General features: G+C 45.7%; 1 protein-coding gene across 5 annotated transcripts in view; it reads left to right on the top strand.

Moving 5' to 3' along the window:
- The window catches only part of OPA1 (OPA1 mitochondrial dynamin like GTPase), a 1475337-nt gene that overhangs the window by 217489 nt on the left and 1239390 nt on the right, over nucleotides 1-18458 (top strand). For all 5 annotated transcript variants that reach the window (XM_069617417.1, XM_069617415.1, XM_069617414.1 and 2 more), the window contains exon 3: nucleotides 3595-3691. In XM_069617417.1, the coding sequence (XP_069473518.1) occupies nucleotides 3595-3691 (97 nt within the window). The remainder of the gene's footprint in view (nucleotides 1-3594; nucleotides 3692-18458) is intronic.

The following is an 18458-nucleotide window of genomic DNA, read 5'->3' as shown; positions in this document are numbered from 1 at the left end:
GAACAAATCTTCTTAGAAAGAATCAAGAGGAAAGTAATAGACCCCACAAGGATAATCCTCTTAGAAAGTTAAACCAAATCAAGTCGTATATAAACTGTATGAACTAATGAAAATTGTGACCAGAGACTGCCTGAAGATTAAAGAAAAAAAAAGTTGCGAGAGGCAAAACACACACCAGGAGAAGGGAGTCAATTCTCCTGTCGTTAGTAGTTGTTATATTAGTAGAGTTAGTTTTGGACGGTGGACAGTTTCTGTTATCTCCGACTGCCGAGCACCCTAGCCAGTTGTTTGGTATGGAAGCCTTGTAGAATAGGGAAAGCTAGGTCTTTTTCCTTTTCTTTAATAAATCACAAAGTGAAATAGTTTATCAGAGTCTCCGTCTTTCTTCTGACCCGCCACATAACTCTCTCCACAGGGACTTTCTAAACTGTCCCTACTCTAGCCAGCGGTTAGTAATTCTATAGGGGATTGGAATGTGCCTGCCAGACACTCTGCCGACTCGGTCTCTCTTCTGTCATGCCAACTCCTTCCTTTCCCTCTCAATATCTGATGTTCATCCCTCACTACTCGCCTCCCAACGCCTCCTGCTTCTCACTCTACTTCCCATGTCTTGCAGCCTGATGTTACTCCATCCACCCTACTGCTACTCCTTCCGACCCACTACTACTGCAACTCTACTCACCTCCTACTTGGATACCCTCCTTTGACTCACTCACAACCACTCGTTGCTCTTTCATGCACAGTTACAACACCGTGCCACTTGCACTCACTAATCAACACCTCACCTGCTCCAAGAACTGCCTCCACAGTTCTCTGCACCGTTCTACCATCTGCTGGTCTCCTGATCTGCAACCTCACTCCATCTACTCCCCCTAATATGACCTTACCTGACCAATACAACCTTTAGTTTTCCTGGGAGCATGTCTATACCCCTGCCTGTCCTCTAATTGGCAGTCATTCCCCATCCAATTGGGCCTGTCTCCACCCCTCTCCTTTGGAAGAGTTGCAGGCCAGGAATGTTTAAAATGGCGGGCTATTCCCCAACCCTTTTCTCGGCATTTGAATGAGTGGGGAATGGCAACATGCATTATTTATTTATTGCCCAGGGTCTTGCTAAGGGGCTTGTGGCTGCTCCACTCAAGGTAAATGTAGTCTCACTAGGGGTGTATGTCCCTTGACTAAGTCTGTGCAGTGCGTGGCTGGCTGCTCTGCCGCGTAGGAGCTCCTGGTCCAGTCTCTGTTCCTCCTGCGTAGCTAACAAGACACTGGTAGCTACAGGGATAGTCTATCTCCCCTAGTCTTGTTAGGAGTGTAAGGGAGGAAGGGTCTTTTTGCCCCCCATTGTACATTCTGCATGAAGGGATCTATTGCTCATCCCATCACAGGGAGACGTCCCCTTGTCTTTCTCCTGACGACAGCGCAAAGAAGCCATGGGATGACACATACAGACTCCATTTTGTGCCACCTCAAACTGCATCTTTTTTTACTAGGCCGCATAATGCTTTCTAAAGAATTCTCTCTCATCGTCCAGCGCCGCGCATAGCCAGCCCTGCCACCCCCACCACCTCCTTCATTGTCTGCGCCGCACCAGTCCTTTTCTCTCTGAGGCCCAAATTGTTGCAAACGGATACAGTTTGTTTATTTATAATGCACACCTAACCCGCAGCAGTAAGGAAATACCCAGGTTATCACTGAGATGGTTGACCATGTCAAAGGCAGAAGAGAGGTCAAGCAAGATGAGGACGCAAGGGGTGTAAGAGTCAAGGTTTGAGAGCAGGTCTTCACAGATGTTCAGGAGAGCAGTTTCCGTGCTTCTGGCAGCTCTGAAGCCAGACTGATGGTCATGAAGACAGCCAACAGATTCAGTGTGGAGATTAAGCTGGGAGATGCTGGGAGATGGCCAGTTTCTATAGGAGCTTGACCAGGAAGGGAGTGATGGAGATTGGGCAATAGTTAGCCGGGCAGGAGGGGTCGGCAGAGGATTTCTTAAGAAGAGGGTGCACAAGGGAGATCAAACCCTTTTGTGGCGGGCACTGGGATTAAGGGACTATGTTTTACTGTTCCTTGAGGGCAAAGTGTAAGCTGGATATATAGCTGAACTTTATAGCACCTTCACTAAATGCCAGAGTCTAAAGTGATTAGTTGTTTCTAGCCTTCTTTCTATGTTGTCAGAACAAATAGATTAGTTAGCTGATCGTGCCCGGCGCCTCTGACCTTCATCCCTCCCAGATGAGCCCAGCTGACCCACGTGCTGCGAGTAGCAACAGCCCAGCATCAGCCAATCAAGCTGCATTGAACACGTATGGTCCATTCTGTAACATTGCAGTGAACCAATGACCATGTAGTATTCATCACCTATACTGTTAGTCACTGATGACGAAAGTTGTTCATAAAATGTGTATTCTGTATTGTTGGCCGAGCGCTCTGAGAGCAGCAGAGTCCTCTGCGTGCATCTTTTACCTGATATGAACTTTGTTCAACTTGCAGTGTATCTCCTGGTCCCATTGCCTACTGGGATGTGTCCATTTATTCTGCGTTTTGGGGAATGGCCACCTTCAGGAGCTTCACCGGACGGTGCAACAGTTGCTGCAGCTTTTTATCGCTTTTCAGTAGTTCATTTTCTGGTTTCTCCATATTTCTGAAATTGGAAGAGAACACTCTACAAGCGTTTTGGTTCACAGGCGTTCGGTGATGCAATTCAGTACTTGCCAAAGAAATATACTGGCACTTCGGTGAGAGGGGGAGTGGGAACAGGCAGTGCTACAGATAAGACTTTTTACTCCCTATTTGTTAAAGTTGGGAGTCAAATTATTTTTTAGGGAGTAAACCTGCAAGTCCAATTCGGAGTATTTTTTTTTTATAAGCAAGTAACAATGTTTTAACTGGAAAATTGAAATGTTTTTGTAATCATTATTTCTTTGCACCTGGTTATTCATATACATTAAAAAGATGCAGGTTTAGTTCTTCCAATCAGGCAGGTAGTGTCCTCCTGTGGTAGTATGTGCGCTACTGTTCCAAGCATATCCATGGAGCTGTGTGGGTGAAAGCAGGAGCACCAAGCCATACGTGTCCGTTTCCCATTTTTTGTTGGGAGTATTTTTTTATCCCCATTTTTATTTTTTGAGTATTGGCCTTTTTTGTTTTTAAGGGAGTAAAAGTGGCGGATACACCCATTATCTCTAGGGCTGGGAACAGGAATTGGGGTCCTCTCAACTGCCACTGTCGTCCTCGGGTAAGACTGGCTCTGGATTTCTCTCTGGTAGGCCTCACACCCCGGCTGAGAGGGTTCCCCATCTTCTCTTGATAAGGAATGCATACAGGAATTGTTGCAGACCTACTGTGGTGAGTAATGTGTTCTTATTTGCTAGTGACTGCTCTTCACAGCATGCAGTTTGGCTCCGCGTGCAAGGCCTGCTAAAATGGAAAGTCTTTAGTTCCCTGTTGATGGAGTGTTCATCACGTTTTGCTGTCAATGTCTTTGTGTAATTTCCATTCTCTAACTTACTACATGCTTCCTCTGTTCCTCCCTGTGCTACCTGCCTGTTTGGAAGCTTTTCCCTTTGTTTTAATGTTTGTTGTTCTCTTCTCTTGTAGACATATGACCAGTGGCGGGATATGCTTCCGGACCTCAGCGAGTACAAGTGGATTGTACCCGACTTTGTCTGGGAGCTGGATGAGCACATCGACTTTGGTTAGTACATACTAGTGAACATGCCTTATTCATGCCTAATTACCGTTTATTTAGCCATTTAATAGTTACTGAAAGAACACACTTTTGAGTGTTAATTTGATTGTTGAATTATGAATAATTTTAATGAAGTACTTGGTGTAAGGACGGCCAAACTTTTTTTAAGTGGTCCATCCCTTTTCGTCAAGGAGTAATGTAATCGGCCCTGGATTATAACAATGACATGATCAAATGTATGGTATTTCTTGTGTTGTGACACCTGTAAACGATGCAGAGTAAGATTCTGACACAGTGGCATTATGGTGATTGTTGAAGACTGTTATTGATAAAAATCAAAGAGTGGGTTGGGGAAATTCCCCAACTCTAGGAGGGGTTTCCCTGCATGAACAAAACTAAGGAAGGTCTTTGTCGGAATGTCCAAAACAACAAGTTCTCCATCGTGTGTCCAAAATCCTAACCTGATCTTCACAAAGTAAACTCACTAAAACGTGAAGGGGGAACATGTCTTTTAGGTGAACACCTGCAGCTCCTTTCCAAAGTGTGAAAGATACCAACAATGTTCTACCTGTTAGCGGGATTCTTCCCTTCCTCTGGATTTCTCTGTTTTCAATGTTCTTCCCTTTCACATTACCATGCTCTACCATATCAAGAGGATGACTCTTCCCCTGAGTTTCCTCTGGTTTTACGCATTTCATCAACTCAAGATATACAAATTATCTGTTGATCTCCTATTGGGTTACACCATTCCACAATCTAAAGAGGTATGTGCTTTCCTGACTTTACCACAGTTCATATTTCCCCTGCAAAAGGAATGGGAGTCTCCCTTCCCCTAGATTCCACACATTTGGGGAACAGCTTTCCTCCTTTTTCAAGTTAAGAAATCTTGAGTGGGTGCGGGTCCCGACACGCTGTATGCCAGGACTTTCTTAATTGGTTCATTGTTTGGGTGCGGGTCCCAGACTGGCACTTCTCATCAGTAATCACCTTCTCTTTTATATATTGGGTCCTTGACCCACCTCTTCATTCGTCTTTGCTCAATCGCCCGGTGCCCCAGCTCCCTTGTTTGAGCTTACCAGGTTCATCAACGGTATGCAGCATCCGCCATGAAGCGCCCAGCGTCCCAACCTTGCTCTCTGGTCTCACCGGTTTCTGTCAGCTGTTTGGGTGTCCTTTTGTGTCTCACTGTTCTTGCAGTGGCTTGCTTGCTGGCTGAGAGGGCGTCCCTCTGCTCTCTGGTTCCCACTTTGCCGCCTCCTTCATCTAACAGCACCTGCTTTCCATGGCACAAGCGTGGCGAACCTTCTGCTTCCAGGCATCCCTGAGGGCAGCTCCTATGCACTGCAGCCTGCTCTCGTTTGGTGTCCCGCCAACGTCGGGAGAAGAGTATCTTTCTCTCCAAGTTTGCTGTTTTTAAATGTCCTGGAATCTGTTCCATTTTTCCAATAACTAGACTATTGTTTGCTTTCCGGTTCTAGTGCTCTTAATTATTCCAGTCCTCTTCCTCGTCTGTGTTATCAAGCAAAGGGGAACGTAAATACACTTGGTGATTGGTCATGACTGGAGGTTCTACACCATACTACAATATGCCATACAGGAATAGGGAGACAAGTGGGTGTTACCAGAGGCTAGAGAAACGGGGAAAGGCTTGCCTTGAACTAACAAGTCTTCTCTGCCTCCCTGAGGGTTGTCCTACCCCAGATAGCTACCCCCTGGGTCGGAGTCGGGTAGCTTCTGCCTTTCACACACCTCTTGCATTAGCTTCTCTAGGGGTGCTTTGTGAATGCAAAAATCCATTGCAGGTTTCCTTAAACTTGTGTCTTGTCCAGATTCAACACTCAAACGTAACATTGGGTGAGTACACTGTCTGTAAATCACCTGAGCTTATAATGCATTTAATTATGCTTTGCACGTCCTTACTAGTGTCAGGCAGCCAAACATCCTAACCGCCCCCACCTCCCCTCCCACCCTCTTGAGGGTCAGCCCAGAAATCAGTCTACAGAGGAAACCTGGGGAAGAGAATGTTATAAAACTGGGATGAAAGTTCCAGTAGCCATAGCAAATGCATCACCCGCAAGAAGGCGGCCTTTTAGTTACTCCCACAGTGGAGAATTCAGGATAAGAGCAGATATGATTGCAGGCGTCACTACTGCAAATGCAGAACCGTTTATAAGGAAAGGGGAAGAGCAAAGTGAACGGGGAAATCTTCTTATATAACCAAAGATATGATGGTTCCACAGCAACGAAACCAATGTTTCACCAACCTGTGAACGTCAACAGCCGTTTCATGAAAGGGTAGAATTCCAACTACCATGCGACAATAAATGGGGCTTCCATTGAAGGCAAAGCTATGTGAGGAATGCTGAGAAAGAAGTCTGGCATCAGGGACCTGGGTTCGAGCACTGGTGATGGAATCGGATGGGCTCTCAGTACATCTTGAACATATCAGGTGCTCATTTGGAAGCAGAAGTGCTTGCCACGTATGTCGAAAGTGCCAGATGTGAAGTTTCCAGGTTTGTAAAATAACTTTAGATGATTTTACCTGCTGCAGCCAGCAAGTAGGTAGACAGTAACATTCCGTACGTTACCCATATGACTTCACCTTCTAGCTTACCTTGGTAATGGATGGGTAGATTTGCTGAAATTGACATAAGGTCATTCGTACTAATATAGTAATTCTGTGTTCTGGACATCTACAGAACCCTCGCTGCATGAGATCTAGCCAAGCGTTTAGGAGTGCCATTCCTTGGCAACCTGCACTCTCTGATCCAGATAGTTTCTCGTCCTCCGGTATCGGGCCTTCTTCCAGGAATACTGTGCCGTTGTGTGGGCAGAATCAAAATCTGATCTGGGAATTGGGTGATGAAAACAAATATGGTTTTGGTCACATGGAGACCGCGTCACCCAAGACTAAACACTCTGTGAAAGAAGTTGCATACACCAGTGGGAGGCATTATCTTGGTGACCTTCCCATAATTTTAGGGGATCCGCCTCTACTGGAGGCAGCTGAGGACCCCCCTCCTTGAAAGATTAAAGGGTAATTTTTTCGAGATTGCAAACATCAAGTTTAATTTAATAAAAATGAGCTCAATAGTGCAGGGCTCGGCTTAAAAGGTCATGGTGCTGCACCCTTAGTAAATGAGGGTAGGCTAATGCTCTCTGGCCCTTGCTCTTCCACAAGACTCTTCCGACCAGGGGACTGCAGTGCCAGCTCTGTGCTTCCTGCACAGAGGAATGCCTCTTTGTCCTCTGTTCCTGGAGCAAAGGGATTCCACCTTTTTGCTGGGTTTCTTTTTGATATTTCCAAACTTGTGGTACTGCGCCTACCATCCACTTGGGGAACGTGATCCAGTGAACCCTCCAATTTAGCATCCAGTCCTTTTGACCTTCCTCTTCAGCCCACAATTCTCTTCCTTGTTGGGTGTTTTAGTTTGGTTCTACTGCCTCTGCTTTTTGCTCCAAAAATCCCTTGGGCTTGTCATTAGTGACCCAATTCAACTCTTCACACGCTTTGTGGACTCACCCTGTACTATCCTGTGCAAGTCTTGAAAGTTTTCCTTTCCATTTTGTAGGGTGATGTGCGATGCCAACTTGACAGTTGCTCCTGTGATACTGGCTGTGCTAAAGATAGTCTGTAACTATGAAACCAGTCTTTCCTATCTCCAGTTTCTGTATCAACCCAGAGTTCCAATGCAATCCTTATCTTCTAGCAAATTCTTTATATAGCATTTGTCTCTGCCTCTCCCTTGCAACTTCTTATTCACCTAATGGCGTCTGTAAGGAAACCATGGTGGCAACGGTAAAGACAGACACAAGTGATCACAGTTCAAGGGCGTTTATTAACAGTATTATGCATGAGAAAAATGCCTAACCTAAATCTAAGATAGGAGCAAGCTACAACCATCAAAAAAAAAATATTGCCAATCTTTACAGCTAAATTACAAAATAGTATGGGATAATGTTCTCAAGAAAAGAAAGAAGTGTTCACCAAATTATAAGATGGGATGGTATGGCTGGGGTCTCCCTTCCCCATGTTTTTAGCACGGGACAAGGCTGGACTCCAGTGCACAGTACACTCCTGAGCTTCGCCAGCAAGAGTTTACAGTTTGTTTCCAAATATCAGGGCTTTCTGGGGCCAAGTCCCTTTTAGAAATGAAAATGGTGTCCACGGGCTGTGGAACACTTGCGTCCCCTGCACACTCAAGATTGTGTCAACAGATTCAAATAATTATCATGGAATTCTATTGGCACATGCCTATAAGTTCAGAAATTGATACTTTGTGAGTCGACCCACCACTCATTATGTTTGCGCAAAGAAAATCCTCAGTCTTTTTCGTGGTTGATGTTCATCATGAAGTGTAATCATACATTTTCAAAATCATTGATATATACATAAAATGTCCACGACAAAAAACAAACAGCATATGTTTAAACAAGCAATATTTCAAAAGTTCATACAGATATTCAACACAATATTATATGCAGATTGTCTGTTTCCTGTACTTTTGTACATAAAATGTCACATGTGTATAAAGAGGAGCTCAACGCGTTTCGGAACTTTAGTTCCCTTCTTCAGGAGCCGAATTCCATCTAGTATCCATAGTTATTATGGTGTCTTCTATTATGTTCTGCAAAATCTGCATGATGCAAAGTAAGACAACAATGTGTATTAAACATGTCTCCTTGTCTTTAATTGGAATTCATTGTTAACATGTGTTGCATGTGTTCCATTTCATTGTCCTGCCTCTCGTGGGTACCCCTTGTGACGTCCCTTAAACCAGCCCCGGGTTTAGGCGCGAATTGGAGGGAGATTAGGTGCACTCTTCATGATGGTGTGACCTGCGGGGATGAAGTTGCGGAACTAATTGGCGCTCTATTGAATATTTGTGAAATGCTAAATGTGTTAAATTTGTGATGTTTGTCAAATTCAAATTGATGCCAAAACTGGATCAGCGCATCCCATCTCTACAGCGACTTACTCTCCTCTGCCTGGACCACTAAGCAAGTCAAGCATGCCAAATAACCTTCCAATACTCTATTTTCGCAATCACTTTCTTTGCACTCTTTTTGGCAGGATTTTCCTAGAGCCGAATGTAACCACCGGCCCAAACAGGGCCCTTAAAGATGAGGTTTGGGGCGGTTATAAAGCAGTGTATAAGAAAGCACAAGACACAAGAAGGGGTTTAAAAGCCAGTTGCAGCCTCAAGCGGCCCTCCAGGGCCTCCTGAATGCGCTAGGCCAGGCTCAGTCTGTCAGCTGCAGCCTGGCGTAAAAGTAAGTCCCAACCCGCGTGTGCAGTGCTGCTTGGGTGTAGATTTAATGCCCGGTGGCCGCATGTGCGGGGCGGTCCCCGAGCGAGAGCGTGGTCTGGGAGGCAGCGGCCCGCCCAGTAGCCAACCCGGGCGGGCATGAAGATGGAGAAACCCCGGGCCGCGTCCACGAAGGTTCGGGTTCAGAAAGGTCAATCCACACATGGGTTGCAGGGCTTCCACTTATATGCCAGGCTGTCCCAGAGGGTAGACGGTCAAAGCTATATTTTCAAGAAGGGAGCAGTGTGGTAGAAAGGTACAGTCTAGCACATAATGAAGGGACAGTCCACACCGTATAGTTAAAATATATGCATTTATATAGAATTTTGTATAGGAGGGAAAAAGCAGTGTATTGCAGGTGCGGTTAGTGTAAAGTTCTCACGCAGTGTGTTCTGCAGAAGTCACCAAGTGTTCAATGCAGGGTTTTGTACTGTGGTAAAAAAACAATGGAATGAATGCAAAAAGAAAGTTTGACAATTATGGGGGAAAGTAGCTGTCAAAAGTTGGCAGTCAGCACAGGTTATGGTTTTGGTTAAGATTTAGGTTTTTCTGAGCCAATGTTATCAGAGTGAGAAAGACTAGCGTAAAACGTGTTGGCTATAAGGAGCTATCAAAGTCGTGGATCATCAGAGCAGATATAGCGGATTTAGACAACAGCCTCAGGCCAAGTAGGAGGACCTGAGGTTGTTAACTTTGATGTGGTTTGTCCATATTTGTGCACATGTCCTCTCGACAAAGTCCAGTTTATCATCCATAAGGCCACAGAGCCCTTCAGCTTTGCACATGAACGTCGATTCCTGACCCTTGTCCGCAAAACTTGTACCATCTACAGCCAGGAATAGTTCTTTGAAACATTGAGTGTCTTTTGATCCCTTTTTGCATTTCCTCTCATCTGGTGGTAAGAGTTTCATTTTTACTGTTCGTGTCTGAAAGGTGTTTTTTATCCTACATAGTGCAAGGTGGATGAGACATTGTGACTCTAGTTGGGGGTGCATCCTTGAGGTACCAGAACCTTGGGCGCCCCAGATGCATGCAGTATTAACATACGTAGCAACTCCCATTGGTCGTTCGCCTTCCTGTGGCAGTCGTATCCTAATACCAACTGCTAGACTGCCCAGGATGGCGAAGGTCCTCCACTTTATCTAGCCCCAAACCATGGTAAGCATCATATTCATATTGACGTGTCTGCCTTTTCTTTCTTCTATTACGCAAGAGAGATTGCCATTTCCCAGTCAAACTTTTACACAGCCAGTCATTGCTGCATAATGACTTTTGTACATTTCAGGGTAATAACTGAACCATTAAGCTACTAAGAAACGTGGGTTGGGAGCTACTACACGCGGTATTAGTGGTGGCTTGCATTCTAGGTTGTTTACTATACATTGGGAAAACATCAGTATTTACATTTACATCCGTGTTTACATTTGCTTACTGGTATACCATAGTGGGGGAGAAGGAACTTGATAATCATATTGGGAATTTGGGTGAGTAACACTTCAAACAGTTCCTCAAGCGTTGAGGTAGATATTATGTTAGGTAGTGAGGTAGCTTGCAGCACTGTAAACATGGTAGGGGGTGGCAGCCTAACATTCAATGCATCGGATACGCTTTTAGTGACGTTATACAATCCCTGGGGCACTCTTCGTGCATTATTGTGTTAGCTCATCAAATTAAAGATGTATTGCTGCTTTCCCTCCATCCCCCCCCCCTTCTTTTATATGGGTCCCCGAAATAAGACGCACCCCAGTAAATCCCTAAAATGAATATTGTGATTGTAAAAAATATTGCAACAAAGTGCACCCCACAGTGATAACTGTACGCTTGAGTTGCACTCAACTTATTCCTACTGCTATCTAACTGAACATTAGCATTAAGTGGCGTCAACTCCAGCATTGTTGCACCTATAGAAAAGGATAACACTGGGTGGGCATTAATAAGGTTTTAGATGGAGTAAGAGTGATATTTATTAAGTTATTTTAGATTTTGCTTTACATATTGCTCTCACAAATTACAAGTTGTCTTGACATTTTTATCCACGGTCACCCTTTAAGGCACTTTGACGTTTGCTTGATTGTTATCCAGTGTCTCTGGTGCTACACTATCGGGTGCTTTTCGGACATCTGGGAGATGGATCCAGTACTGCAACCCCTTTACGTTTACAGCGAGGGGGGTGCACTAGAGCACCTCATATGGCCCATGTAATCCCAGAGTTCAATATCTGCACAAGACTGCGTACGTACACTAACTCTCCTGGCATCCGGGGTTGTGCTGGGCTGTCTTGGGCTGCAATTGTTGTCCGTTTCATTTTCTGTGGTGAATGGTGGCGCAATTTGTTTAGCAATGCAACTTACTGCTTGTGTGAGCTGTGTTAGATAGTCTTTAAATTCCTCTCCTATTACAGTGGGCATTCCTTGCGCATCACACCCTTCTTACTGGTGACAATGGCGTTTGCATGGGTCGACCAGTAACTATTTCATGGGGCGATAGGTGGTCATCCTTGCTAGGCTGAGTGTGCAGCTCAAAATGTGCTAAGGGCAGGCTGGGGGGAAAACTTCTCTGACTCGGAACTTTGCTGCACACTTTGCATCTGGGTGGGCACAGGACACTTCTTCCACCCATCGAGATCAGTGACACACCTCCACAATCAAATATCTTGCCCCATTGCATCTTTCTCCCATGTCTGCGTAATCAATGTGCAGCTCACGGAAGGGGCCTATGGGGCGGGGCAGGGCTGGGTTCCCCGCAGTGTTCTTAGTCATCCCTGAGTTGAACACCTGGCATGTTGTGCACTCGACCACCATTTTGTTGAGATATGCCTGGAGGTTTGGGATGAACTAATTGATATGTGGTGTTTTGAACTGTGGGCAGGGAAGTGCAATTGTTCAGATGCCACATACAATAGCTCTACAGCATGACAACTTTCCCCGTTGTCTTGTCTCCATATTAGATCAGTGGGTGACTGTTTGCACCCTCTTTTTGTCCATAATTCTTGTTCTGTTGACAGAGATGTACTCTGCAGCTCTATTATTTGTGCAATGGGTAGTGCATCGTAACCCTCTGCTTTTTGCTCTTCTACTTTACTGATTAAGATACATTCTGCACTTCTAGGTATGGGGAGATATGCTGCTTCTTTTGTTGCTGTGTCTGTGTCTGCGGCTGTATATCCCAAAGAGATTTTGTTCACGTTATGTGTGTGTGTCTGGCATTTTACTATGGCTACTGCAGAGGGTTCTGCAAGGGCTTCAATTAATTTATTCAGTAGCTTTGCATGTTGTACCAGGGACCCATCAGCCCTTCTAAAACCCCTCCGTCTCCATCTGGATAGCCAAGCATGTACCGTTGTGGTTACATATGCTGAGTTTATAGTCACTGCACACCCGTTTTCTGCATGGAGAGCTTCAATCAACACTGCTAGGTCTGCTGCCTGAGCGGAGTAGTGCATGGGCAGGAGTTTTTTAACTAGCATCTCATATTCTCCATCTTCCAGCCTGACTACTGCTGCCCCTACATGTTTTTCACCTATTTCTTGGCTAATGGATGCTGACCCATCAACAAAGAACATGTCTCCTTCCTGTAAGGCATTTTCCCTTGCTTTTGGAATGTCATCCCCTTCTCCCTCATATGTGGAACAATCATGTTCTTGCATATCTTGGACAGTGCATGGTTCTGTGAGGAATGTTGCTCGGTTTACCGATTTACATCTTACCACATGAATATTGGGGCTTGAGAGGATGATCTCGTACGCTGATGCCCTTTGTGTGGTGAGGGTGGATTTTGACCTTTCTAATATTGCAAACAGATTGTTCCACGTACAGGGTGGCAGAGCATCCCATGACAATTGTCAAGCTTTTCTCAATAGCAAAGGTGGCAGCTGCAAGAGCCTGTTCGCAAGCAAAGTGCCCTTTCGTCACTGAATCAAGTGTGCCACTGTAATAGGCCAGAGGTTTGTGACCCATGGAGCTTTTTTGTGTCCGCAGTGCTGTCATTAGAGTGCCATTAGAGTGCGAAAAAAGATCAAATCCTTGCTCATAATTGGGTGTGGCTAGGACTGTGTAGATCAATTTTCTTTAGGTTGTTGAATGCTGTTTGCATTACTGCTGTCCAAATGATGTGCCTTTTCTTTCTGAGCTTCTTTTTTACCTTGCAAGAGGGGCCTTGTAAAGGCTGCATAATCTAGGATCCATGCCCTACAGTAATTGCAGATTCCGAGGAACTTCTGCATGTCCTTTACTGCGTGTGGTCTGGCTGAGGAGCGCATTGTTGCCGCCCTGTCCGGGATTATTCTTTTGCCATCTTTTAAAATCAATTGGCCCAAGAACAGGACCTCACTCAGAAAGTATTGTTTGTACCCTCTCCTCACTTTCGCTGCAGACCAGCAGGTCATCTATATATTGAATGATAGGACTTGAATATTGCCAAGATCTTCGTGCAATATCCTATTGAATATACTCCTGGGGCAAACAATGGTGTTCATACCCCCTCCCACCCAGTGTCAAGGCTGTGAGATATTGTGAGCAAGGGTCAAGGAGCACTGAGAAAAAGGCATTCTTCAAATTCACCACAGTGAAATGGGTGGCCTGTTTTGGAACGCTACACAAAATGGAAGCAGAATTGGGAACAAGAGGAAATTTCTTTTGGACAATATTCGTTGAGGGGGTGGAGGTCCTGGATCATACGCCAACTCCCCCCCCTGTCGCTATCTTAATGGGGGTACACGGCTGTATTGCACGGGAGTTTGAGGGAACAAGTATGCCTTGTGTTAGGGAGAATTCTCATTCTACGGCTAATTTCCCTTACCTAGCGAGTCCCTCAGCAGCTTTGCTGGATTTCTGGAGTTTATTTTTTCCACCTGGTAAGAGTGTGAGCTTTTCCCCCACTCTTACCTGTGTTTTGCTATGTGCATTTCAACTGTTTTGTGATTGTGGACTCTGGAGTACACCACTTCAGTAGCCCCACTCTTTGTGTGTTACACAGCACCTTCAGTGCAGTGACACAGGGTTGTCTTTTAGACTTCCCACCAACTCCATTTTCTGGAGCTGACTACTGTCCCCCAGAAAAGGGTAAAGTTGCCATTAACTTTACATAGTCACTTTTACCACGGATCCAGTACACCCCATCTTATATGGAGTATTGGAGAGGGTTCATTCTTGGCCCTTTTTATCTGTGCCTCCTTGGAGCATTGTTTTGCTCCCTTAACATAAGACTTGGCTGGTGGCAGTGGTATCTACCCTAATTTTCCTACCGCGATTATATTACATAACGTGGTAACGTTTAAGGCTATTTTAGTAGCCTCGAACTTTAAACCCGCTTGCCCAAATACTTTTTATTTCGGCTCCGGTTGGGTTTAATCGCCATTTCTTTTTGTTAAAATCCTTCTTGGGTCTTTCTTTGCGCAGCAAACCAGATTTGCCTCCTTTGTTCGCCGACCTTTGGCGGGTTTCTGACCAGAAGTCCTCCTTTGGCATCTGCATGTCTAGGTGGGCTGAAAGGGGGAGGGGTGTAGTCACCCCCTGCACAGGGTCTCCTTTTGTGACCTAAGTCACACTTTGTGTTGATTGGCTGAGGTGGTTGTCTGGGCTGGACAACCCCCCCTGCTGAGTGATTGACAGCCAGGCTGTGTGAATGGGGGATTTTGGCATAAAAGGCAGGACTCTTGGGCTAGAAGGCAGAGTCGCCACTGGAACTGCAAAGAACCGAAGAGAAGCAGAGAAGACGGCTGCTGCAACCCCGAGTCCCGGTGAAGCCCTGCTGCAGTCCTGAGCTATCTACCCTTCAACGACAAGAGAAGATCCAGTCCGGAGTCTTCTTCCCTTGAGCCTGGTGGGATCAACCAGCTCACCCTTTCTTCAGTCGGAGAATACTCTCCTGGGTCGAAATCACTGCTGTGCTGTAGTGGTCCAGATAGCCATCAGAAGAGCCCTCTCCTGATTTAAAGGAGTGCACCTTTTATTCATCGGTGTTCTTTTTGCTGCTGCTGACCTCATCCCTGGGTAGTGCAGATTGCTCCAGACGTCCTCCTTCTTGTCCCCATGACTGAAGCCGCAGGAACCGCGAGTCTGCATGAACCTACTGCCGTGGCACCAGCTTTTCTCCAACGGAATAAGGTACTGTGCACATTTGGTCGTTCTCTCCATCTGACCATCCGGAATCGGGGTGAACCCTTTTCCTCCTCGAATATTTGTTCCTTCTTCCTTCCATCTGACAATATCTAAGTACTCTCTGTTAGGTAGAATTCTCTCTTTAGGCAGAATTTCCTAACCTAGTGAGTCCCCCAGCAGCTTTGCTGGATTTCTGGAGTTTGTTTTTTTTCTCCTGCCAAGAGTGAGACTCTTTTTCTCCCACTCTTGGACATGATTTATGGTGTTCCTTTGACTGCTAATGTGTTTTATGGGCTATGGGGTCCTTTACTCCATAGGGTCTCATGTGTTTTTTTCTATGTGTGTTACACAGCACCCTCCGTGCAGTAACACAGGGGTGTCATAGTGACACCCCACCATAGACTACATACCCTGGGACTGACTACTGTCTCCCAGGGCATGTAAAGTCAACATTGGCTTTACTAGTCCCAAATTATTAACAGAAACCAGTACAAACCATCATATTGTGGACGTACTGGTCGGGGCAATTCGATTGCCCCGGGGTCTGTTAGTCGAGGGGGCACGTCTCCGTCCCCCCTGATCGAGTTTTGGCTGGTGGCAGTGGATAGTACTTTTTATATTCGACCGCAAATATATTCCTATGGGATTTTCCCATTGTTCGAGGCTACCAACTTTAATTATTTAATTCTCATAGCCTCGAACATACCGCTGGTTTATTTATTTAATATTAATTCGCCGGTTGGTATTTTTTGCCAGGACTCTATTCTAAAATGGCGTTTGTGTTCTCTTCTGTGACTCCAACCCAAGTCGAGCCCTTTGTTCAATTTTTTGGCGGGCTTCTCCACAGAAGCCTCCAAAAGTGGTGCCACTCTGTCTGGGTACCACAGGGGGTGTGGGAGGGGGATTAGGCACCCTGGACTGAGTTACCTTGGTAACTCAAGTCGCACTCTTGTGTGATTGGCCCAAGTGGTGAGCCGACCGGCTCACCACTTAGCATGTTTGATTGACAGCTAGGGGGTGTGCTGCATAAAAGCAGGGCTTTGGGGACTGGAACTTCAGAAGTCGCCACAGGACCTGAGAATCCGACGAGGGAGAAGCTGAGCCGACCTATCACGACAACACCACCGGTGGAGCCCTGCGGAACCGACTCACCACTTCCCGGCGACAGAGAAGATCTCCCGGCTGGAGAGGCTTCTTCCCCTGACTGGTGGGCACAACCAGTTTACCTTCTCTTCGCACCCCAGACCGGCTTGTGGTCGAATTGCCCGTGCCAAGCACCCCGGCAACCGGATAGCCACTTACCACTTACCACTGGACCGCGAATAAAAGGACCGCTCCTTTTACCTGAGAACTCCGCGGCTGGTTTCTTCCCTGGCAGTGCAACGGGCTCCTGTCTTCCTCCCCGACGAGATCCTCTCTTCCCCCGGACGAAGCACCGACTTGCATCCGCTGCCAGGAACAACTGCCCCCGCTGGAGTATTCTCACCACTTTAAGGTACCGTGTCCGCCAGGCCTCCCTTTCTAAAGATTGCTACAAGGTAATAATAACCCCTTAACCTTCTGGACTGGGCTGGCCGCCTTGACCTTCTAACTGGTCCCTTTCGTTTGGTCCAACTCTTTTTGAACCTTTTCAAGACCGTGTGACCTTGGACGCATTTCGTTTTGATCCCCTTAAAGTGGATTCGGCCTACTGACTCTAAACTCACTGTGTTACTTTGCCTTCCTCTCTTGTTGTGTTCGTGAAAAAGTGTTGGGAACTGTTTCAATTTATTTTCTGCTTTTCTTTCCCTTTTAAAACACATTATTAGAGTGCCATCTACGTTAAGCGCTCACCGCTGTCTAAAAATAAGTGAGGCTTTACTTAAGACTTGTCTAATATTCTTCTAAGGGAGTGTATATCTTTTAGTGACCGTGTTTTTGAATTGCTTACTATTGGTGCCTGTGTGTTTTTCTAGATGTGGTTTTAAATAAATAATTATATCTCTTTTACACCAAGCCCTGGTCAGTGTTTACTTGTTCTACTGTGTTCTTTTGACCTATTGTGAATACTCTGTATACTGCCTAACTCTTCTTGAGGGAAGTCTGACTGCTCAGCCACAGCTACCAAGTGAATCTGTGTGGTACAGACTGCTACCAAGTGGGTTTACTGCCAAACACCTGTAGTCTTAAATCTTTTGCAGTGGTCCCAGAGGGAACTGCACAGGTTTCTGCCTAACACTCTCGGCATCTTGAATCTCGAACTGTTCAACGTGTGATCCTCTGCAATTGAGCATCTGCTCCATTGACACTGGCGCAGGCCTGTTGACTTTATTCTGTATCTTTGAACGAGTCCTCCGATTCCCTTGCCTTGACAAAAATATTGCCTTTGATTTTATCCACTTTTCCCTTGTTTGAAATTCTAAAGTACAAAGAGTGTTTTAACTTCGTGAGCATTTCTATTCGCAGGTACGCGTTAGTATCTCAACACCGGTCTGTCAACTCCTAATGTACTTACCTTGAATTTGCTGGAACAAGTGCAATTGGGTGTGTAGTGTATTTTACGTGTGGTTTTGAATTTCTAGAAGTGAAGTGTTTTATGAACAGATGGTTTAAAAATAAATGTACTTATATTTTTTTTACCTGAAACCTTGAGTCAGTGTTTGCTTGAGTCACAGTAATTGTGGTCCTTTGTGTAATCTCTACTACTCATTTACTCTTGGGATAAGTCTGGCTGCTCCGCTACTGCTACCACTCGAACAGTGCAGTACAGGCTTGTACCAAAGGTGAACTTGTATTGCCACTTGTAGTCTTAATTGTGTGAAGTGGTCCTTAAGGGCACTGCACAGGATTCTGCCAAACACCTTGCTCTACGAGTGCACGTAAAGTCTCTTGAATCCCTCTAGACAGGGGGTATTGTTTCACTCTGGGTAATATCGCTCTTGATTTTAGTGTTGTTTTTACAGGGGGTCACTTCTCTCAGCAATCCCACATCATGGGTGTTGGTGGTCCATAGATGGGATGGTACTTGTTGCATATCTGTGTCATTGAAGGGAGGTGGTCCACTGACGGAAGCCATGAGGGCGCCTGGCACTTCACTTTTCTGTACTGTACCATAATATAACACGGGATACTTATTTCTAATACAATCTCCCTGTCATTGTTGTCGGCGAACAATTCTTCATCTGTTAGCTCACGCAATGGTATGTTTGGGTCAATGCACAACACTGTGCGCCATTCGCATCCATGAATGTCGGTACCTATTGTTACAATTCTTTTAGGAGACGCTTGCACCCCTTCCAGATCTAAGGACAGGATTGTGCCAGCAACCATCTCAGGGGGCAGCTACAGGGCGGAACATAAAATCAGAGGGCACCCTCCACTCCTTCT

Source organism: Ambystoma mexicanum, chromosome 10 (genome assembly GCF_040938575.1).
Source record: "Ambystoma mexicanum isolate Mex_15411 chromosome 10, UKY_AmexF1_1, whole genome shotgun sequence".
NCBI lineage: Eukaryota > Metazoa > Chordata > Amphibia > Caudata > Ambystomatidae > Ambystoma > Ambystoma mexicanum.
This window is presented reverse-complemented; position numbering and strand designations above follow the sequence as displayed.